We start from the raw sequence: 21,623 nt of genomic DNA on the forward strand, positions 1-21,623 counted from the left end.
CTTTACATTTGTACTATTACCTGATAAACTTGTTACAGTAACACCTATAGGCCTCAGGCTGTTTGCTGTGCACGATACTAAGTCTTTTAAATATATTTTCAATGGTCTAATTAATTTACCTTAATAATTGGGGTTTTTTTCCTGTTTTTCATAGATTTTATCTTTGCTGGTTGGGGGTGGCTGTGCTTTCTGTTCTTCTTTAGTTGTATTTTTCCTTCTCATGTTTTCCCCCATTCAATTTGTGCCCCCTTATATCAGTTTTTAATTCTTTCCACGCTTCACCACATCTGTCACGTTTATTCCAAGTTCCTTCAGCACCCTACAATAAAACAAACTTTGTTGCTATTGTTGCATTGTTCACCTTTGGGCAAAAGATTAGCTGTGATCAAGTTAGTAGCTGTCTGTATATTACAACAGCGTGTCAGTGGCAACTTCTAAACCTTAGCCAAAGCCTTCCTTCTATCTTGATCTCCTCCTCCTAGTAAAATTGACTACCATTGCCATTCTTAAGTATGTGAAAAAGGTGAAAATGAGATTTATCTAACTTCCTGTGCGTCTATTGGGCATATGTAATATCACTGCATTATGTTATGAAGAAGGACTGTATTTTGGATGCTGTATTTATATGGCTGAAGTTGTAGTTTCAACTGATGCAGAGATTCGGGTTTTTTGCTCGGTAACTCTTGCTACCACTGCCTTGCCAGTATGTAATATTGATACTACATGTTCTCTTTTTCCTCACGGAGAAGGTTCCACTCTTCTTTCTGACATTCGTCCCATACTTTCCCAAGCACCTGACGTTCCAGGCACAGCACGCCGGTCAGTACACAGAACCCTGCGAGCGGACTTCACATTTGCCATTCTGTGTCCCGTTTATCGCGGCCCCTCAGTTACCGTTCCTGTGACAAGCGGCTGCCCTGGCCGGACGGGCAGCGGGGGAAAGGAGCTGTGGGTGCCCAGGGACAGCAGCGGCGCCGTTAATCACCCGCACCTGAGGGCCGCCCGGGCCGCAGGACTGATCCTTACCGCGCTCCCGGGGGATGGGCAGCGCTCCTCAGCCCCGGGGACGAGAGGACGGGCGAGAGAGGACGGACGCCATCCCGGCCGGCGCCCGGGCCCCGCCGTCTCCCCTCAGAGCGGCGCGAGACCCGCCCCGCGCGCTCCCAGCGAACGCTCGTCCGCCCGCCCGCCCGCCCCCTCGGCGCGATGTGCGAGGAGAGAGTGCGCACGCGCCAACTGCCCGGGGGCGGGGCGGCAGCGGCCTTCTTTGACGCATGCGCGTGAGTGCTCCAAGCCTCACACACACACACACACCCCCCCCCTCCCTCCCCCCTCCACTCCCGCCTCGCCCCGGAGAGGGGCCGTCACGTGAGTCCAGCGGCGTATGCGCTTCCGGGTGAGCAGGGGCAGCGCGGCGGAGAGGGCCCTTTCCGCGGCGGCCCGGGCGACGCCGCGGCCCGTCCCGTCCCGTCCCGTCCCGCCCCGTGCGTGTTCCGCCAGGTACGTCCGCGGAGGGGCCGATAAGGGCGAGCCGGGAGCCTTGCGCCGCGGCCCGGCCGCGCTGTGCGGGCGGCAGGGCAGGGCAGGGCCGCGGCCCGCTCGCCGGTGCGCCAGGGGCGGCGGGGCTGAGTCCGGAGCCGTCGGGCGCTGGCGGCCCGACCGGGGCGGTGCTGCTGGCCTGCGCCTCGGGCGGGCGGGTCCTCCGCGGAGCGGGCCGCGGCGTCGCGGGGGAAGGGGCCCGGAGTAACTTTTTCCGATGTAGGTTTAGCAAGTGCGCGGTGCGTCGCAAAAGTCGCTTTCTAGCGCCTTTTCTTTTGGTTCCTCCGGCTGCTAGTGTAATACGGCAAGTAGTAATTGATTATTTCTGGTTAGCGTGTATGCGTATCTAAATCTTAGGTAGGAATATTGATTGCCTTTAGACAGGGTATAAATTCTTTTTGACTGTTGTCAGACAAGGTAGTACTTGCCTTTAAATGAGCCTCGGTGATTCAGAAATGCAGATTCTTCTCTTGCCCTCGATGTGGAATTCAAAGTAGTATCCTCGGAGATGACAGCAAGAGTGTTTTCAAAGTTTTCTCTTTTAATGGACTGATTTCTCCATGCTTTGATGCTGAGAGAAGGGAGTAAAAGGAGGCAAAGAATTGACCTGTTATTAATGAAAGTCTTTGCATCACCTCATCATGCAGACTTGCAAGTGAGAAAGTTTGGCTGTCCATCTTCAGGTCTGGGAAGTGTTTCCTGGGGTCACGGCTAGTGTGGCCACATTCTAAAAGCCAATGGGGTTATAAAAACATTTAGAAATTATAGTGAGCTGTACCGTGTGGATGTGTGTACCAGAAAAATATACCTGTTCCTTAGATTTCACTTGCTGTAAAATCAAATGTGAAAAATACTCTTGGAGGCACCTCTTTAATGCCTGGAACCTGGAATTCACTTTAGTAACAGTTAATGTTTCTGCTGAAATGGTGAGGGTGAAATGTAGAAAAAGTAGGCTAACTTTGTTTTTTTTAAAGTTGATTTCCACTTTCTGAGATGGAAACAGCGCGCTATTCTTTGCTGATCAGGTACCTAGTTCAGTAGTGTGCTCGTCATTGCAGTTGTGTTGCGAAATAAGCCTTATATTTATTCTACTTCAAATGCTGAGGTGCTGGTCAGAGACTGAATATAGGCCTCTGTATTGAATAGGCAGATATGCCTATGTAAATGCATAACTTCTATTTATTTGTGTATTCCTCTGAGAACTCAGAGTGAAAACCTAAAAAATAATTTTTGCAAGGAGTCTTTAACTTAATGAATAAAACCATCTCATGCATTCTGTCTCTTTTTTTTTTCTTCTTTCTAAGTATCTGGGACAGATTAGAATCCCTGTTTAGCTGCAAACTAAATTCTTAAAAATGGCAGTTTATAATAGGCTTCTTAAATATTCTTGTATTTGGTATTCCAGCACCTACCAACTAAGCCAGCTTGGTATTAACGAGAGATCTCTGAAAATTATCCCTTCTTCCAGGAAAAATGATGAGAACACTGATGTTCGACTTCTAGTGTAAGCAGTAATACTCTTCACATGCAAACTTGAGTAGGTTTAACCTGGTGTTCTGGAAATGGAAATCTCTTCGTTAGCTGCAGTGGAAGAGTAGTGCGTTTTAGTGATGTGTTCCCTTGTGATATTTTTTTCTTTTTGTAGTATTATAACTTGCCTGTTGAGATGCTTAGAAATATCAAAGGCGTTGTTGAGAACCAAAGTCCCGTGGTTCCAGTAAGAGAGCAGAACCACATGGCAATCCTGCATCCAGATGTTCTTTGATGTGTTGAAGTTTCTGACCTTTAGATAGCTCCCAATCTTCCGATTCCATTTAAGTAAAATGGAAAATAATGAGCAATGGAGAGTAAAAATGATCAGGCTTGCTGTTCTCAGAAACCACAGCTTTTTGAGTTGTCCATGAAGAGTGCTAGGATCAGGTAGAAATTTAATTGCTTTTATTCGACGTGACTAGTAAATACTTGCATTATTACAATATATTACATTTTTCAAGTTACGCTTTTATCTTTGATTTACAGCTGAATTAAAAAAAGACTTTGGCATAGTAAAAACAGAAGATGTCCGCACCGTCACAGCAGCTGTAGGAAGACTATTCTAAACTATGCTTTAGTTTTTATAAGCAGAAATAGTAGATTTGTTTTTCCCCTGCTTTGTAAGCATTTATATTAGTGATGTAAAAGTATTCAGTAGTTAACTTTAAAGTCAGAACTTTTCTAACTTTCTTGGGATTGCCCTTCCTCCTTAATTTCTCATTCTTCTAGTTGACAGGTGATAGTGCTTTTGTACATAAGACTTTAAGTTGAAACATCCAAAACAACTACTTAGTCTGCATGTTAGGTAGGATGCTGAAAACCTAAATTCAAGCTTATCTGATGTTGAACTTGAAACTTGCCTTTTAAGTTGTCTGCAGTTGTACTATGCGGTATTTAGTGAATGATTGCTTTCAAGTCTACCTTAATGAGAAGCTGCTGATGAGAATTCTGTAAGTAATGCGAGAAGTGTTTTGTAAAAGTGTCTTAAACTTTGGTTACAGCACGAGTAACTTTTAAACTCTGTGCCTTTCTTTAGTGTATCGAGTTTATCTTAATGTAATGGAATACATGCAGGTAGGAATTGCTTCTGCACTGAAATCCTGTACATCTGAAATTAATAGATGTTACTTGGTGTTTGGTATTCTTCAAAAGTGTGGTGAGGAAACTATTCAAGTCTTGAAGCAAACCCCTACTTTAAACTGTCTTGTGAATGCAGTGCAGGCGAGCTCAAGAGTAGTGTCTTATAGCCACCAGCACAGTGGTAGGGTTGGTTTGTGGTGGTGTGTTTTTGTTGTGGGGGTTTTTTTTACTGTCAGTTTTATTCATTTCTTCATCTGTCCTTTAAGATTGAAGTCATCAGTTTAGATTTTCTCTTTAGTGTCTGTTTGCAGTGAACTGCGTATTTGCATCAGATGGTCTGTTCTGTACTGATTGTAACCACTGTATTCTCTTGACTGCGCAGAGTACCTTGTGAAACTTCTCCTGCTTCATCTCGGTGTCCTGAAACAAATGCATAAAGAACTATGCACATATTCACTGTTACTACTGATCAAAATATGATCAGATCTCCAAGCAAATATTTAAAATTTATTGTTGCAAACACTTAGCAGGTTAGTACTTAGGAGAAACTGTATGCTGAGAATATCATCTTAATGAAAGAGAGGACATGTTTCACAAGGAAAGTCATGTGATTTGAGCAGCAAGAAACTACTCCAAAGAGCGTGTAAGTCAAAAACGACAAAGAGAAAAAGGAAGAGCTAGGAGGACAATTGCTGGGGCAACTTTTTGGGGATTGTGTGTACTGGCACGTACTGACAGCAACTGAGTGGTGCAGGGGCTGAACAATTTGAACGGGAGAGTCTGACCCTTAAGAGGAACTAGGCTGCTACCTTACAGGAATTTTATTTCAGTTTTCTGGGTGAGGGAAGCAGGGAAATGTCCATAAAAATAAGCTTAAATTTTAGTCATTAGTGTTTAATTTGTTGCTGGTACTGGAGTTTTACAAAAATCAGTCTTTTAAATTTTTTGTTCATCGGCTTGTGTAGTGTAGCTTTAAGCATTGCAGGGTGTTTTAAAAACAGTCTGTGACTGTAATCAGGTCAGGAGAAGAGAAATTGAGATTTGTTGTGAAAGGTCATCATACAGAACAGTAAGTGTAACATTTCTTTTTAGCCACATAAAATATTGTTTTTCTGCTTAACTAGCAGTATGATTGCATTCAGACTTTGTACATAGTAGTGTTCTGTGGTGATTGCTTCTTTGCATTCAAAAATATAATTGTTTCCTGTTTTGATTAGTGTTGATTTTTCTTAATATCTGCATTGATAAGCTTACCTGCTCCTGCCAATTTTTAGAGCCAACGCAGCTAAGAGCTTCAACTGGCTTGGACTTGTATGTCAGCAGAATGGTTTATTATGTTCCATTATTGGGGATTCCTTGTTGCTGGTGATGGGTGAGCCTGAAAAAACACAGCTTGACTTGCACATCACAGGGTGAGTTTTCTGAAAACACTTTCTGAAATAGTTATCTTTAAAGCGTGTGATTTTTTACTTTTTTTTTTTTTTTTAAGAACTGGGTTGTGTTTTAGATCTGACCATCTTGGGGGGCGCGGTTCTCAAAATACACACTTATTCAATATCTCTCTTAGAATCTAGAGAGCTGTCAGGTTTCTTACAGTTTGGAGTGAACTGGTGTAATCCTAAATGATAGATCGGGTTGCTCAAGGCCTTGGTTTTTAGCCGAGATGTTGATCCTGCTTGAGTGGGGTATTGGACTACATGAGATCCCTTCCAGCCTAAATTATTGCATGATAAACTATGCCATAAGTAGTTTTGTATGAAAAAAAAAAAAATGGAGACAAATCATAAACTTTTCCCTGTGGTTGTTTTGTGTGGTTTTTTTTCTGCATAATACCTCAACTTGGTGATAAGTGAAAGGATGTGTTGCAAGTATGGGCATTACAATAGTATTGAACTAGCATCTTCTGTTATGTTCCTGCAGCTCCTCTTTAGCCCACTGTCCTGAAGACAAGAGGTTCTGGGTGATCAGGAGTCTCTATTAGCAGTTCAAGTTGGCTGGAGAATGGAAGGTGTTGAGTTTAAGGAGGAATGGCAAGATGAAGATTTCCCAAGGTTTTTAATTTTTTTCTTTATAGTAATTAAAATCAAATGCATAACATCCAGAATAAGCTTACCTCTTTATCTTCCTGGTGAACTAACACTCAATAATCTTGAAGTGATATCCATTAATATAGTCATCTTGAAAAGGTTTTGTGGCATGTTTCTTCATGGTCTGGAAAGGGATCACTTCATGTTCATGGCTAAGTTAAGTAAAACAGGCATGACACTTTTGAAGTTTCCAGTGTTACTAAAGTGAAAATTTGGAAGTTGGGCTTAGTTTTCTGTGGTACTCTTTTGCAACTACATTGTTTGCATGTTACTACTAGTGTCTGAAGGCCCAAATATTTCATTAAGCAACATTTTTGAGCAAAACTTTTAACAGTTTGGACTGCTAGTGATGCTTGGGCCTACAAAGAAACTAAAAGAGCTGACTTTAGAGGCTTTCTGTAATAACATGACTAAACTACTTCTGTAATGTATTTAATGTCAAATTTTCTTAAGCCAGAATATAAGTTTTCTTAAGGATGACACACACTTGTAGCAACCAGTATTTTGGCATTTGTCGCATCAACAGATGGTCACCTGCATGCTGTAAAGGAATTTTCTGCTACTTTGGGGCTTTGTTTACTGAAAGCTTGAACTTAGGCTGTAAGTAAATTTAGTTCAGTACTATCCCACAGTGGGATTTTTAGCAGTGCGTAAGCCTAAATATTTGGCATTTAGCTGGTTATTTAAAAAAGAAAAAAAAAAGTTTTGTAACAGTAGTTTCTACTTTGTGCACCAGGCCCCTGCCAGAGGATGATCCTGTTGAGTCAGATATATTGGCTGCAACTGGAACAGAAAGTGAAGCTGGTAAGAACATTCCACTCCAGTCAAGCTGACCGCTTCCTACTTAAGATGGCTGTTTTAAAACTATTTTTGGTTTAGGGTGTTTTGGGGAGTAGGGGTGGTTTTTGAGTCAGGCTTGAGGAAACAGCATTCTAAATGACATTTTTGTATGTGAAGGGTATTATAAACATCTTGTCTAGAAAGAAAAGGGTTTGGGAATAAAATATGAGACTCTTCATCCTCTCTGTGAACAAAGCTATCCAGGTAATACTGGACAAAAATGAATAACTGCACTCACTTCCTGACCTGTCTTAAAATCTTGGTTCATTATTTGGCTTCTGTGCATCAGTTAGGGCCTACCTCAGTTTCTCTCCAAATTTCAGACCTTTGTGGCCTTTTAAGAATGTTGCCCATCCAAATGGTCAGGGGCGTAATAATACAGATGCCTTTTTTTTTTTTCATTTTTAATTTTTTTGTATCTTGTCAGTCTGCTTTAGTTGTGGCATTTTCAGTGCTATATCAGTCATTTTATTTTATTCCCTGCTTTCAACTACTGTTGGAATCACACAAGTACTTGCCTTATGTCTCAAAACATGCTGGGTGTTCCCCTAATAGTTTCTTTAATTTTCTGTCCTCACTGTTGTCTGCCAGGCTTCTGGGTTTTTGCAGCTTGTATATTATTTTTTTATTTCATCAAAGATGGTTATGATGTTACCAATATCTAACAAAATCAAGGGCTAGCGACATGAACTTATTGCATTATTTGCAAGACTTACTTAGTATAATTATCTAGAACAACTCATGGAATGCTTTGGTATAGCTAGCATGGGTAATAGTTGCTTAAGTGGTGGCAGCACTTCAGGTTTTTCTTCTGTAGGGAGTATGGTGGTCTACCGCTGTGATCATAGTGTGTATGCAATTGGGTAAACTTACAGTCTTGAGGACTTGAGAACTTTGACCTCCAAGTGCTGTTCTTTTCACCCTGTGTTTAATTCTTATTCCAAAGATACATTGTTTAAATTATGGGAATTAAATTACAATGCATTCTGAGAAAGCATTGTGGTCTTCTGTCTTGTTAATATGCCTATCTAAACTCGCTTTAGGTTTGAAAAGAAACAATTTGCTTTTTTAAATACAGAGGTTAATGGAACCAAAGTGAGGAAGAAACTAACAGCTCCAGATATTAGCTTAACTTTGGATCACAGTGAAGAATCTGTTTTGTCTGATGACTTGGATGAGAGTGGAGAGATTGATTTGGACGACTTGGATACTCCTTCAGAAAATAGCAATGAGTTTGAATGGGAAGGTAAGTAATTTGTTACTTTTGTCTGATGCCTGTAAATATTTCTATTTTCTTATGTGCAGGTCAACAGTTTTTCAGGTGGGAAATAACTATGGCTCAATATTACAAGAGGAAAAATAAAAAGGGAATGATTAGATTAGAAATTGGGAATATATGCAATGAATTTTTAAAGAGCAAATCAGACCTTGACTGATGAGTACACAGACAACATAATAATAGCTGTACCTCCAAAAACTTAGGTGAATGTCATTAAACACCTGTAAGACTCAAAAGTTATGGAAAATCCTCTTTGTTGCAGTATGTTTTTAAGAACCAACCTGGGGAAAAAAAAATATACCAAAGGTGTTTTACATGTATTATAGATGAGTTTTAAATAGAGGTGAACCATATAAAGTGATGTAGATTAGCTAGTTGGAAATTGATGAATTGCAAGCCTTTGTATTGAAGGAAGACTGAATGTTTTTTTAAAAATACTGACTAACACCTGATCTCATATCTTACTGTGGTGAGGATGGCAAAAGGTCAGTAGCCTTAGAGTTTGCTTGCTTTCTGGGTTGACTGGAAGTGGTGGAAGAGCCTCTATTTTTGTGTCAAGGAATTCTGAAATGACTTGATAGGAAGTTAACATAGCTATAGCCTCACTAGTAATGATCTGAAATTTAAGAAATGAGTAGATGCTTCATCCTATTCTTACAGGCAAAACCTGGAGATTCTAAGAAATTTTATTGGAGGTAAAGAAGTTCTGTGTAGGAGTTAAAGCACAAGTTTTATACTTTCAGTTTTAATTATGTTTTAAGGCCCTTTTATGTAAGCTAAGAACTGTTGTGTTGCTCAAACAGTTGGAGTCTAACTTCTGTAAACTTCATGACTTAAGAATGTCTCTAAACATGTAAAATCAATTATAACTTTTTTATTCTGGAAAAAAAAAAATACTTTGAATTCTTGAGTAAACAGGAAGCTCTCTTTTCACTGTTATGTATGAAACACTACCTGTTCTTCATTCCAAGATAGCTTGTATATGGAGAAAGAAACACTCTTTAGAATAAGGGGTTTTTTAAAATAGCTAAAGACATATTGCAGGTGAAGCTTTTGTAACAGAGCCTGTGGGTTTACCTGTGTAAAAGGATTTTCATCATTTTGGTGAAGAAGAATTGGTATTTAGGGTTAGTTTTGCAATGATGCAAAGGAAATGTTCCGGATGTTTGTGCCTTGTTTTTAAAAGTGGCTGAAAAGGATTTCTGTCTTTTCTTCCTTTAATGCTGCTGCCTTCATTTTCCTGGAAGGATAGTTTCAATTAACAGCTTTGTCTTGGGAGCAGACAACTAACTTGCAGTAGGTTTTTCTCGCTTTGGGTAAGGTCTATGCAACAAAGTCAAGAATCATAATTTAATTGGAGCAAATTGTTTTACAGATTGCTGTCAGCATAAATTTCATATATATTGATTGCACACATATGAATTAGATTTAATTTCTAAATAGATTTGCCTGCATGTCTGCTTGCAAGGTACTGTCAATGTTTTAAATCATGCTTTTATGTAAATCTGTGATCAAGCAACCTGTGTAATTATCATCGGAGTTAACCACTTTGTCTGTTTTGGTGAGATTCATCGAGGTCTGTATTCTGAAAGCCTACAATTAACTAGTGTTTCTATGTGAATTGAAATTTGTCACGTACTTTAACATAGAAAACTACAGTCAATGGATAACTGCCAACATGGAGTATTTTACTAAAATATGTATGACACCCATGAGATCCTATTTTGTAATGACTGAAGGAACTAAGTCAGCTGTTATGTCTGACTGGCTAAAGAACATTAAAATAGATTAGATAGCAAAGTGGTTAACCTGTATTGTAATTGATTGTCACTATACATAGTATTCATAATGGATCTTGAACATGTTTTAACTTTGGCAGATGATCTTCCAAAACCAAAAACTACTGATGTAATTAGGAAAGGATCACTTACTGAATACACTGCAGCAGAGGAGAAAGATGATGGTCGGCGCTGGCGAATGTTTAGGATTGGAGAACAGGACCATAGGGTGGACATGAAGGCAATTGAACCATATAAAAAAGTTATCAGTCATGGTGGTAAGGATTAGTGATGTGCTGAGGGGAACTGTTGAGAAACTTACTACTTTAAGCTAAGTTGGGGTGGCACAGAAAGAGCTTTGGGTATAAAGACTCATATGATAATTCATTTGTTGCAGTATTAAGGCATATGGTGGATTTAATATTTTTTTCCCTATTAAACTAAAGTTCAAAAATGTGCACATGTTCAAATGAAGCTACTAACATGCTTATATGTAATAAGATGTACTTAGCTGTTCTACAGTGTCAGTGCTACCAGTATAATTTTTTGGTTTTAAGAGTGTTGAAAGCATTAATTGTAGATTTACTAAGGCGTAAGTCAATTTAATGACTCTTCCCAACAGTCTGTGGAGTTTAGTTTGGAAGAAAAGTTGGCTATATAAAAACTTTATTAAATATATTGAGATTCTATACTGAGATGTTGATTTGTAGGTACAGCATTTGATTTACATCAACTTCAGCTATTTCTTTAGATGTAGATGAACTTGAAAAAGAAATCTTCAGGTTTTCTGTAACTATGAATCTGCCTATATAGAACAGATGTTTGTAAGTCTCTTCAAGGTAAATAATGAGAAAGCTTACTGAATATGCTTGACTCTGTGTAAAGGTAGTTATTGTATAGTCACCTTTGTTACCACTGTTGCTTTTTCCTTTGTTTTTAGGTTATTATGGTGATGGGTTAAATGCCATTGTTGTGTTTGCTGTTTGCTTTATGCCTGAAAGCAGTCAGCCTAACTACAGATATCTAATGGACAATCTATTTAAGTAAGTCATCATCTGCCTCTGATGAATACTATCTTAATTTCACGTTGTGAAAATTAGCATTTTAATGTAAGGCCTACTTCTCTCTCATCTTTTTAATGAAGCTTTTTATATTTCAGATGAGAGAAAAGTAACAAATAGAAAAGCAACTACATCTGCTTCCAGGAGAGGGAAGAAAAATTATTAGATGTTGCTCAACACTTTTGCCAGCCTTGTTTTTTTAAATATGTTTGAGCACTACTAGGAATTACTTTAATATCCACAGATCTTTACTTGAAAGTTTTTGTTGCTTGTCTCTGCAGGTATGTAATTGGCACTTTAGAGCTGTTAGTAGCAGAGAACTATATGATAGTTTACCTGAATGGTGCAACAACAAGGAGAAAAATGCCAAGTTTAGGCTGGCTTAGGAAATGTTACCAGCAAATTGATAGAAGGTAAGAAGCTCTGCAGTGTTTTCTTACAATATTCACATGTTCAGTGATATACTTGTTTAGGAAAAACTGCTGTTTAATGTGGTATCTGGTACCTACTGGATAAGATTTAAGCAAATTGCTTGGTATATTGAAAACCTATTCCTCAGCTGGACAATGTGGAATAATGCTACAGGCATGCCTGGCTTTTTTTGTTGCGGGGTGGTTTTTTGTTTGTTTTAAGTGAAAACAGTAGTGTTAGAATACTGAATACTCTTACCACATAGAATATCCTTAAAATTTCTTGTATTAATATGATAAGGTGGTAAAGGGGGGGTCCTTCGTGAAGGACTTCATCATTAGTTGTGTAAAAAGATTCAAAGAAACTTTTCTTTGGAATGTTATTTCCTTGTCATTATTGTCAAAATGATACTATATCTTAAATTTTGACTATATGGTTGTGTGCTTTGTTTTTTTCTTCTGGCAGATGGTAATGCCTAATAATGGAATGTCAGAATACTAGATTTATGTGACAGTTGTGCTTGCCAAAAACATACTTATATATTAAAAAAAACCACCCTTGTTGTCATGCTGCTTTTTTGTTCTAGTAATTATGTCCTCTGTTTGAATTCTTTAGGTTAAGGAAAAACCTGAAATCACTAATCATAGTTCATCCTTCTTGGTTCATCAGAACACTTCTGGCCATCACAAAACCTTTTATTAGGTAATACTCTGGAAGCTATTTCTTTGAAAAAAAAATAAAAATCCTAACAACTGTTTACTTTAAACTTCAAAAACTGTTTTAATGTTGACCTATTGAAAACTTTTTAAGTTGTAACTGTACCCTGCATTTGTTCTTCCACAGCTCAAAATTCAGCCAAAAAATTAGGTATGTCTTTACCCTGGCAGAACTAGCTGAACTCATCCCCATGGAATACGTTGGCATCCCAGAATGCATAAAACAGTACGTTTTATTATTCAAACATGTTCTACACTGATCATGTTTTAGAACCAGTATATATTGTATTCAATGATTGGTTTGAATGTAATAATTTGCATTTAATAAAATTTAATTTAACTCAGATCATCACTGTATCTAGGAGGAGTATCCATGTTTGACCACAGTGCTGACTACAGTTTGGTATGCAGTAGCATGGATAGTGAAATTGTTAATGTTATAGGGATTTTCACAAATAGTGCCTTACGTAATTACCAAATTATGGTGTGTGTAAATTAAGTCTTCTAGAGACAAGGTCTCATTCCAGTTGTTACACCCTTTAGTATGCTAAACTGGCTTGTGAGTGAGAAATTCTGGACATGTTGATACTGAAGTTATTTATAGTATCTTTGGTGTTCATGCTAAAATGTGGAACAAATTAAGTGGTGAAATACCACTTGGGTTGGGATTCATTTAAAAGAGCAGCTGTGGTGGAAAAATGATGAATCCCTACCCATAATAGTTCTAAAACTACTTTGGTGAAGAGGTGAAGGCAGCATCAATGTCCTTGGTTTTCTCCTCTTCCTTCCCTCCAGGTATAAATATCCATTTTAACGTCAGCACAACTTTGCTCTCAAATACGATGATGATGATACTTTTGTCAATAGCATTTGTGGGTGCAGTAATAGAGTAGAAATCACAAACTTGGGCCTTAAAAAAGCCAGATGAAAATACCAACAATTTTGATGACAAATCGATCGGCCTATTAGAGGGTCTAACGTACAAAACCTATAGAGAATGCATCACAATAGGTGATTGCAAACTGGGAACTCCATAAGGAAAGGTGGCATAGTCTCACTGTGTGGACAGAAGGGCACATCCATATTGGACAAATCCACAAATTGTTCCCCCACGCTTCTGCATATGGCTGGTTATTGCAGTAAACATTCAGCTGGTATCAGTTGCAGAGTTTAACATTTTGTAAAATAGAGAAAACACAGTTTTCTTGGGGTGGAGAGGAAAGACATGACAATGCTGAAGCAACCTTGTGCTATCTTTAGAATATTTTTTTACTGGGGCTTTTGAAGGATGTGTTATAAATACACAGACTGTCTTTCTAAGGAGAGAAAGACTCCTTTCTGTATTCATAAACCTTTTAACTGTTCTGCAAAGGTTGAACTTGGTTGACTTATGGAGTTAATTCTCAGACTTCTGTGGAGGATTACATCTGGCTTCAAACTGTTACAAATACAGACTTTAAATTTCAGTGATGGACATTAATACTGTACAAGAAGTATTGAATTCGTATGTCATAGTAACTAAATCTTAATGCTTCTTGCTTATAAATTTTGGAGGTACAATATATTTTTTCTTAATTATATAATTTTCAAAACTTGGTATGTTTCTACAAACTGTATTGACACTAATACCAGTTTGCAGCTTCTGTTGAATTTGGCCTTCATATGTTATGTTTACTGAAATCAAACTTTTCCTCACCAAGGTATGAAGAAGAAAAGTTTAGAAAGAAACAGAAAAGGTATCTTCATATTTTGATTAGGGTTGCATCTAGATAAGACAATTTGCACTGCAACTAACTCCCAGTTGATTGGCTTGCATAAAGGAATAAGCATTTGTAAATATAAACATGCACTAGTGACTAAGTTTTTATGCATGAAAGTAACTATACTGCCTGCAAGTACAATATATCATCTAAAAGAACTCACCCTGGATGTTCAAACAGATATTTGTGAATAGTCTCTACTACATGAGGTGCTCATGTCTAAGGGGATACGTGTTTCTCAACTGAATCTTCAAGAGACAAAAGTAGTGCTTCTTTCTAACAAAAAGTGATGTCTGAAGGAAGAGCTGGTTTTAGGTGCTAAGCTGTAGCTATGCATCAGCAGAGATGGAACTCTGGAAGAAGCTCTAATATTGAATTTTGTATTTTGCACTTTTGGTATTCACTACCTTTTCAGTTATTAACTTGAACAGATGCAATCTAAATTAGTATTTTTAGTGCTGTTTGTATTTGCAGTGCCTATGTTCCTTGCTAATAAACACTGGATTTTCATTTTGTTAATTTTCAGTCTCCTGCTAACTATTCAAGCTATTCTAGCAGATGATGAAAATTTTTGAATGGATATGTTACTTTTTTGCTCTCATTAACACATGTACTGAAAGGTTTTGCTACTAACTTTGCTTTTTTTTAATTACTCTTCTTGTGTGTGCATAACTATTGAGGGAGACTTATTGTCTAAGAGGAACACTGAGAGATTAAAATAAAAGGAATTTAAATTCTTTCTGAAAGCTAGCAGGTAAAGCTAGTGACAAGTGTTGAACATTCTCTAGGAATTATTCAAATTAAGTGATAATTTTGCAGTGTGTAACCTGAAGTACTGTGTCAAATTTAAGAAACCCTTCCAGTACATATTTAAGAACAGTTCTGCTTGATTTCTGCCTCCCCCCCGCCACGCCCCACCAGCATACATAATTCTATATGCCCAATTCCATTGCAAGGCCCATTGTATTCAGGATGCAAACCTGAGACATTCAAACAGTAATGTAAAAACTTTTTCAAGTCTCCAGTACAGCAAGCACTTTTTAGTGTCCCGGTTGATACCGCTTATACTGCCATCACTTTTGTAAAAAGTAGTATGTTCCCAAGTGAAACTTATACGTAGAGGAGAGATCACAGGCACTATTTGATACTGCGACTTTAATCAGGTTGAAAGCAGTTGAGGTATTATTTGTTATAATAGGGGGAAAGGAGATGTGTTGAAGTGTAGTTACTAAATTTGAGGATGGCAGTAGGAATTCCTTGGCTATGTGTATGAGTTGGTTTGGGAGCTAGCATATGATATACCTGTATGGATTTATACTGTCAGCTCTATGTTTATGCATAGCTTGTTTGCATTAGCTTACCGTATTTTCTTACACTTTCTGTTAGTCCTGTAAGCTATGTCAAAATGTGCTTTTCTAAAATACTGCAGTGAGGACAGGGATGACTTGCAGCTGCGTACTGGGCAGGCAAAGAGGTATTTGACTAGGACTGTTGCTTCTAGACACGACTGCTCCAGACCTATTAAATCCTTATGTAGTAGGTTCAGTTTTTACAGCTGCAAAAATAAAAGGCAACAAAAAACAACCCCACAAAAAACAACCAAGCAACAAACAAAAAAATCCCATTGCCTCCCCTTTATATCGGTTTATGGCCTAGAAGAGCTGTCACTTTTACCATTTTGAAAAACTGGCTGGTTATAGTTTGAGAGACTGGACAGGTAGGTTAGACAATTAGGTTGTTAGAGGACAAACTTGGCCTTAGCCTCTCTCACTTTGGAACTGCTGTTGGTTTTAAAATTAACTTACCTCCATGCACAATTTATTTTCCAGAAGATATAGTTAAGACTGTAGCTTGTTCTTACTGTGAAGAGGAAAAGTACATCTCATGCAGGACTGTCAACCATCCACTGGTTTCTGCAAGGCAACATTTTGTTTGCTAGTCCTAAGGCGGATATAAAAAAAAAACCACCAAAAAACAAAACCCAAAACAAACAAAAAACAAACAAAAAACAAAACCAAAAAACCCCACAAACAAAAAACCAGTTTTATCAGAATGATGGTGAATTTTTCCTGGGTAATTACAAGAGTCCTAGAACTTCATAGAAGAAGTATTGCCATCAGTGGTAATTCTGTGCTTATTCTGCAGTGTGTGAATTCATCCCAGCACAGTGCTTGACAGTGTTGTCATGTTACCTGTAAATTTGTATTCCTGCTTGCATTCATTAATAAAAGCACAGAACCTGCTTTTTTCCTTTTGTAGTCAAACTTCACTTGCACTTTTCAAATGCTTCCTTTTGAATGCTATAGTTATTTAAATGGTTTCTTAACAGTTTTAATTAATTTCTAGGGGGAGGTAGGAAAACTTTTTTTTTTAAAAAAGGCAAAGCATTGTGATGGCATTCAATAAAAATCCTAATGTTTATTTACTAAAACTTTTTCCATGTAAAAGCTTGGTGTTTTCCTGTTAATAGTTTTTGCTTAATATGTGAGCTATCAAACTAAACTACTTCTTAACATGGTTTTAATTTTACTGCTTTCTTTACTAAGCAGAGTTGACCAAGAGCTGAATGGAAAACAAGAGCAGAAAAGTGAACAGTAAGTTTGGAGTCCAAACAAGACTGAAGAATATGCAGATGGAATGATGCTATTTTTGCTCCATTTACAATGTGTTCTGTGTGTGTATATATTATATAATCTGTTGCAAAAGGTGCCGAATTTCTTTGGACTAGCACACAATGGACTGCTTACTGCTGTATTGGTTTGTCTTGACTTTAATAGCTACGTTTATGTAATCATTTCATACTGCTAAATGTCAAAGAACCCTATGTTTTCAGAGGGTGTTCTTGCAGTTGTTTATCTAAATGATGCATGTTCTTCAGTAAAATATTTATGTACCTAAATGTTAAAGGAAAGAGATAATATATATTTTTATGACTGAGCAATATATTGTGTGTACCTGCTGAAGGAATTCATCTGCAGGTAGACAAGGCCATAAGTTACTTGTTATTGTATAAATCTGTTTTGCTGTAAATGGTCAAGTGCATTTCTTTGTTGTCACAAAAACCTTAATTTGTTTGGATATTAAGAATCACATAATGTAGTCTTTCACAAGTGCGGAGATCCTTGTTGTTGTTCATATATCTAATACAAGCAGTACTCATTTACCTCACTAGAGTGAGCTTGAGCTTTGGTGTCTTTTAGTCCATTTTTGAGAATGCAGAACTGCAGTTCTGTGAACTTCAGTCTGTTGGCCAAAGGGTTTAAGCCTAAGCCACAGCAGGAGCTGAACTGTTTGAATGACTAGTAAGATATCAGACCTTTCTCAATGTAGTTGTGAATTTAGATTCTGCTTCAGTAAATCAAGGCTATCTCAGCTACCAGTAGGAAATGAGTTCATTGCAATTCTTCTTGGATAAATATTGGTTGTAGGAACTGTGGTTGTACGTAGAGCTTGGGAGTTACATAGATGTTCTCACCATAATATCAGTTGTTTGCAGAGGTATGGGGAATCCCTGTGTCATCCCTGTAGATGAAACATCCATTTCTAAAGCTCTTAGTTTGGCACATGATGCCAGCACTAATTTCACTTAACAAAAAAAAAAAAAGGTGATTTAAAGGTTGGTGGGTTTTTTCCTCCCCACAATGGTAGTAAACTTGTGTCTGTAAGAGATGTTCTTGGACTCCTAACTAGTGTTTATAGGTTTATCAGGGCAACAATAATGCACTGGTTGATACGTTGTGGAAGTTTGTAACATCTCTTGATAACCATTGCTACTTCCCTGTAAGGGCAGGTGCCTGCAAATAAATCCATTCAGGAGTTGAGCAATATAATATTGTAGCAAATATTAAATCTTCACTTTTGGTTTTTATTGTGCTCCCAATTTTGTCTTAATGTTGAAAATATCAGTTCTTAATTATATTAAAAGTTAGTGTTACACAGTTCCCTTATTTAAAAAGAAAAAAGGTTGTGTTCAACAAGATTACTATCTGACACTGATAAATAGCAGTCACGACTTATTACCAATTAACAATAAATCTAATCTCTCTAATGATGCATGTAGACTCTGAGAGCATATTCATGTCAGGTGAGGGCAAATTACCCATGTCTGGGAGTTTTAATTCTGCAATTCAGAGACTTTCATCTCAAGATCTAGGTACTTTTTTTATAGCAGCTTCTGTATCACAGTTTCAAAAAGATTAATATGTAGGCTGTTCTCTTTCAAGTTGCCTTGCATCCATTTTATCAGGTCTGGATCTTGCTCTGAAAGCAGAACACAAATGTGAACAGTTTCTTTGGGCTGTCTTTATTTTCTGCTCCAGTTTCAGTGTTGACCCGGATTAATGTAAAGTTCCAGTCAGTAAATTGGACACTTACAGCCTGTTTCCTTTTGATACTTTCACAGTGCAGTGTATGAACATGCAAACCTGTAAACCTTCTTGATTTTTACTGATTCTCTGTGGGTCCTAAGCTAGATACTAAGCATTCTGATCATCTCATTTCAAATTTTTCCTGATTTAAAAAGGTATTCTTCTCACTAAAATCATATTCTTGGCGGGAGGATTGTAGTCCTACATGTCCTGTTGCTGCTTATGTGTATAGTGCAGTATAGAGTAGGCAGTCCTCTATATAGACCGTATTATCAAATGATGGCACTTTTACTGTTGTCTTTCCTGGTGGCTGAGTGATTTTACAGTTTCATGCTACAGCAGTACAATTTCTTTTGGAAATGTGTATGTGCTTACTGAATGGTTTATTTCTCTAGTATAAGTTTTCATGAATGAATATAGAGCACAACAGTTTTCTGTCCTTAAAGATATGCAGCCTAAGAAACAGGTGTACTAAAGAATTATTCCCCTCTGATCTTTTGCAGCTCATCATTTAAAATGGTGAGATGGTTGTTTACAAAAAGCGACGAGGTCCCAAGGTTACTTTGAACACAGATGGGTAACTTTTTGTCAAATTTCCCTTTTTAAAATTTATAAAATAGTTTAATATATTTTAATATTTAAAAACATGAGAAGTTGGAATTTCATACTTTAATAAAAGTTATTTCAAAACCTGAATCACTTTGTGATAAGATACAGTATTTCAGGGAATTCACCATTCAATGGCACTTCCTTCTAAAACTCATGTTCCCAGAATACAGTTTAAGTCCTGTCAGGAAAAGATAATTTCATGAGTACTTACTTACCTTTGATTTGGAAGTCTCATTAGTTTGTTTATATATATATATATATATATATATGTGGTAATAAGTCATTGTTTATCTTTTGTTATTACTGTGCGCAGCTGAAATGGTGGTTTGGGCCAGTGGCCTCTCTGTGTGGATGTGACATTTTGTAAATTGGTTTCTGCAATAGGGTAAGTGTTCAGAAGTGGCAAAGATTTTGGAGAAAGTGTCATTTAAAAACTGATGCGAGTACACTGTAGATTGCTTGAATGTTCTTGACGTTCTGTGTAGTATGGCAAAGCCATGTTCTGTTGGAAAGTAATGGAGAGGGATGTATAAGGATTTAGTGCTGAAGCAGATTGAAGTCTTTGAGGTTCTGTGATGTTAAAACGGAGAATTTTTGGTTCCAAAAAGCTTAGAACTAGTTAGAATAGTATGTAACCTTGTTCATAATACAGTTTAGCATATTTTTCCTTTATTTTCAGTGAACAAGTGAAGAATAGTATTTCTTGCTGTGAGGAACTTTGTACTGAGAAACAGTAGTTATATTCTGAATTGCACACAATTGGTATATAGTCTGTTAGCATGTTTCAGCAATTTTGTTGCATAATATTCTTAAATGCTTTAATGACAGCTTAAAACCTTTCAACAGCTAATTTGTGTCAGACTTCAAGATCAGATTACATGCTGGTGGTAATGGAATCTTTTATGAAATGACCTCGAAGTGTGTCATAGGGAGGAGAGGGTGGCATTGGTGCCTAGTCATATGTCAGCTTCACTGATGTCATCTACTGAAATGTCTGTAGTTAACTGAAAATAATGGAACTACATAGTGAATGGGCACTTTCTAAACTAAATCTGTCACAAAGAAATAAGTTTCTTGGTGAAAAGTGTATTTCTTTCAGTGTCAAATTTTTGTCTGTGTATCTTACAGATTTATACAGTATTTATTACATAGAAAGATGGCTTAAATGCATCTTGTATCAAAAGCTGTTGTTTTTGGAGATGACTTTAATTCTCAAGTCATTCCAGTCTCCCTCAGAAAAGTCTTGTACAAGGAACAGAGGGGAGAGGGATAATAGCTTGCGTGCTTTTTGTAACCGCAGAAGTCTTATAAAGCTTTCAGTAAAAATTCTTATTCAATCCTTGTGGATGCAGGTCATTCTCCAGAGGATTTGTTTCACCGACTGGTTGTCGGAGATGCTTGAAATAAGTGCTTTAATTATACTTTTTAAGGATATCTGGTTTTAGTCAGAGTAGCACTCTGAAATACAAGGAATATTTAAATATTCATATACTGAAAGACAGATTTGGCAGCTTTCCTAGCTTCAAAATTTTAAGTTGAACTACATGGTTTCCTTTATCACATCTTGTTCCGTATATTGAGCTAACAGGAAAAAAGGGCATTTGTGAAGAGGGTGCAGTTGTGTTACAGTTTTTCATCATTCCCTTCAAGCAGGACTGAGATCAGTGAAATTAAAGCCATTCTTTGCTCAACTAGATGTTTTTTCAGTTCTGCAATTTGGACTGCCCAGATTAATCCGATTTAAACATAGGTTGGTTGTTGGTTCTCCCCCCCCCCAGTATTGCAAATGATCCAAGGAGAAGCTACTGGAGTGTTTTCAAAAAGTCAAGTCTTTATGTTACCATGCTCCTTACTCTAGCTAGCTCCAGTTAGTATTTATGACATGGAATTCCAGGTTAATAATTACAAAAAATATTCATGGAAGACCGATGCTTACAATCCCAGTGGCTCTGCAGTTCTGCAGTGTTTCTTATTCGGTGATATGAACAAAGCCTTTTTATTAACAGAAAAAGCCCAAGTAGTAGGGTGCTCTACCAGTTGAATGGCAGATACAAGGGTTAGGACACCGCCTATTAGTTATCAATAAAGTTATGGGTGATATGGGAAATGTGCAGTGTTTAACAAAACAAAGCTGCACTAGTCATGCAGAAACATAAGTTGTGACTCGTAGGTGGTATAACTGGCTTAAATTGACTATTAATGTTCTTCACAGATGTCACTATTTTCCTTTGCCCCTTTAATATAAAACTATGTAAGTACAAGACTCTTCACCTACCTCTTAAGAATGTTATGATCCTTTTTTTTTAAAAAAAAATGAGCTTCCCTTTTCTGTTTGTGTTTCACAGTGTCATGGAGTAAGGTGATAAACACATTTCTGAATGTGCTAGCTGTTACTACTTATGGGAAACTTTTTAATTAGGAAAAAAAATAAATGCTATATGCAATAAACACCTTTGGAAAAGGTCTGAATGTTTTATTTTACTGCGTAGGAATATATTGATAACGCGAGTGTCTTTTGTGATCGTATGCACCACCCCCTCCCTCCTAAAAATGTGACATTTAA

At 37.6% G+C, this 21,623-nt stretch overlaps 1 protein-coding gene across 9 annotated transcripts; it reads left to right on the plus strand.

Annotated features, from left to right (window-relative positions):
* Window positions 1-1,375: 1,375 nt before the first annotated feature.
* On the plus strand, window positions 1,376-21,510 carry BNIP2 (BCL2 interacting protein 2). 9 transcript variants are annotated; one of them, XM_049813348.1, is made up of 12 exons: window positions 1,376-1,396; window positions 5,427-5,564; window positions 6,073-6,203; window positions 6,976-7,043; window positions 8,158-8,325; window positions 10,238-10,414; window positions 11,077-11,179; window positions 11,479-11,610; window positions 12,224-12,310; window positions 12,452-12,550; window positions 14,025-14,060; window positions 16,631-21,510. In XM_049813348.1, the coding sequence occupies exons 3-12, from the start codon at window positions 6,154-6,156 to the stop codon at window positions 16,680-16,682; spliced, it is 972 nt and encodes a 323-aa protein (XP_049669305.1). In that variant the 5' UTR covers window positions 1,376-1,396; window positions 5,427-5,564; window positions 6,073-6,153; the 3' UTR covers window positions 16,683-21,510. The 9 variants fall into 9 exon arrangements, with proteins under 9 accessions (XP_049669305.1, XP_049669304.1, XP_049669303.1 ...); XM_049813347.1 differs by lacking the exon at window positions 1,376-1,396 and adding an exon at window positions 1,412-1,500; XM_049813346.1 differs by lacking the exon at window positions 1,376-1,396 and adding an exon at window positions 1,434-1,500 and having other exon boundaries at window positions 4,535-5,564.
* Window positions 21,511-21,623: the final 113 nt, after the last annotated feature.

The sequence above is a fragment of the Accipiter gentilis genome, chromosome 10 (genome assembly GCF_929443795.1).
Source record: "Accipiter gentilis chromosome 10, bAccGen1.1, whole genome shotgun sequence".
Taxonomy (NCBI): Eukaryota; Metazoa; Chordata; class Aves; order Accipitriformes; family Accipitridae; genus Astur; species Astur gentilis.

Excerpts from the sequence above, each read along its gene's own strand:
- BNIP2 (XM_049813348.1), top strand. The coding sequence starts at position 6,154 with ATGGAAGGTGTTGAGTTTAAGGAGGAATGGCAAGATGAAGATTTCCCA. Across the intron at positions 7,044-8,157 it reads TGGAACAGAAAGTGAAGCTG|AGGTTAATGGAACCAAAGTG; the intron begins GTAAGAACATTC and ends TTTTAAATACAG. Across the intron at positions 14,061-16,630 it reads TTTAGAAAGAAACAGAAAAG|CAGAGTTGACCAAGAGCTGA; the intron begins GTATCTTCATAT and ends TTCTTTACTAAG.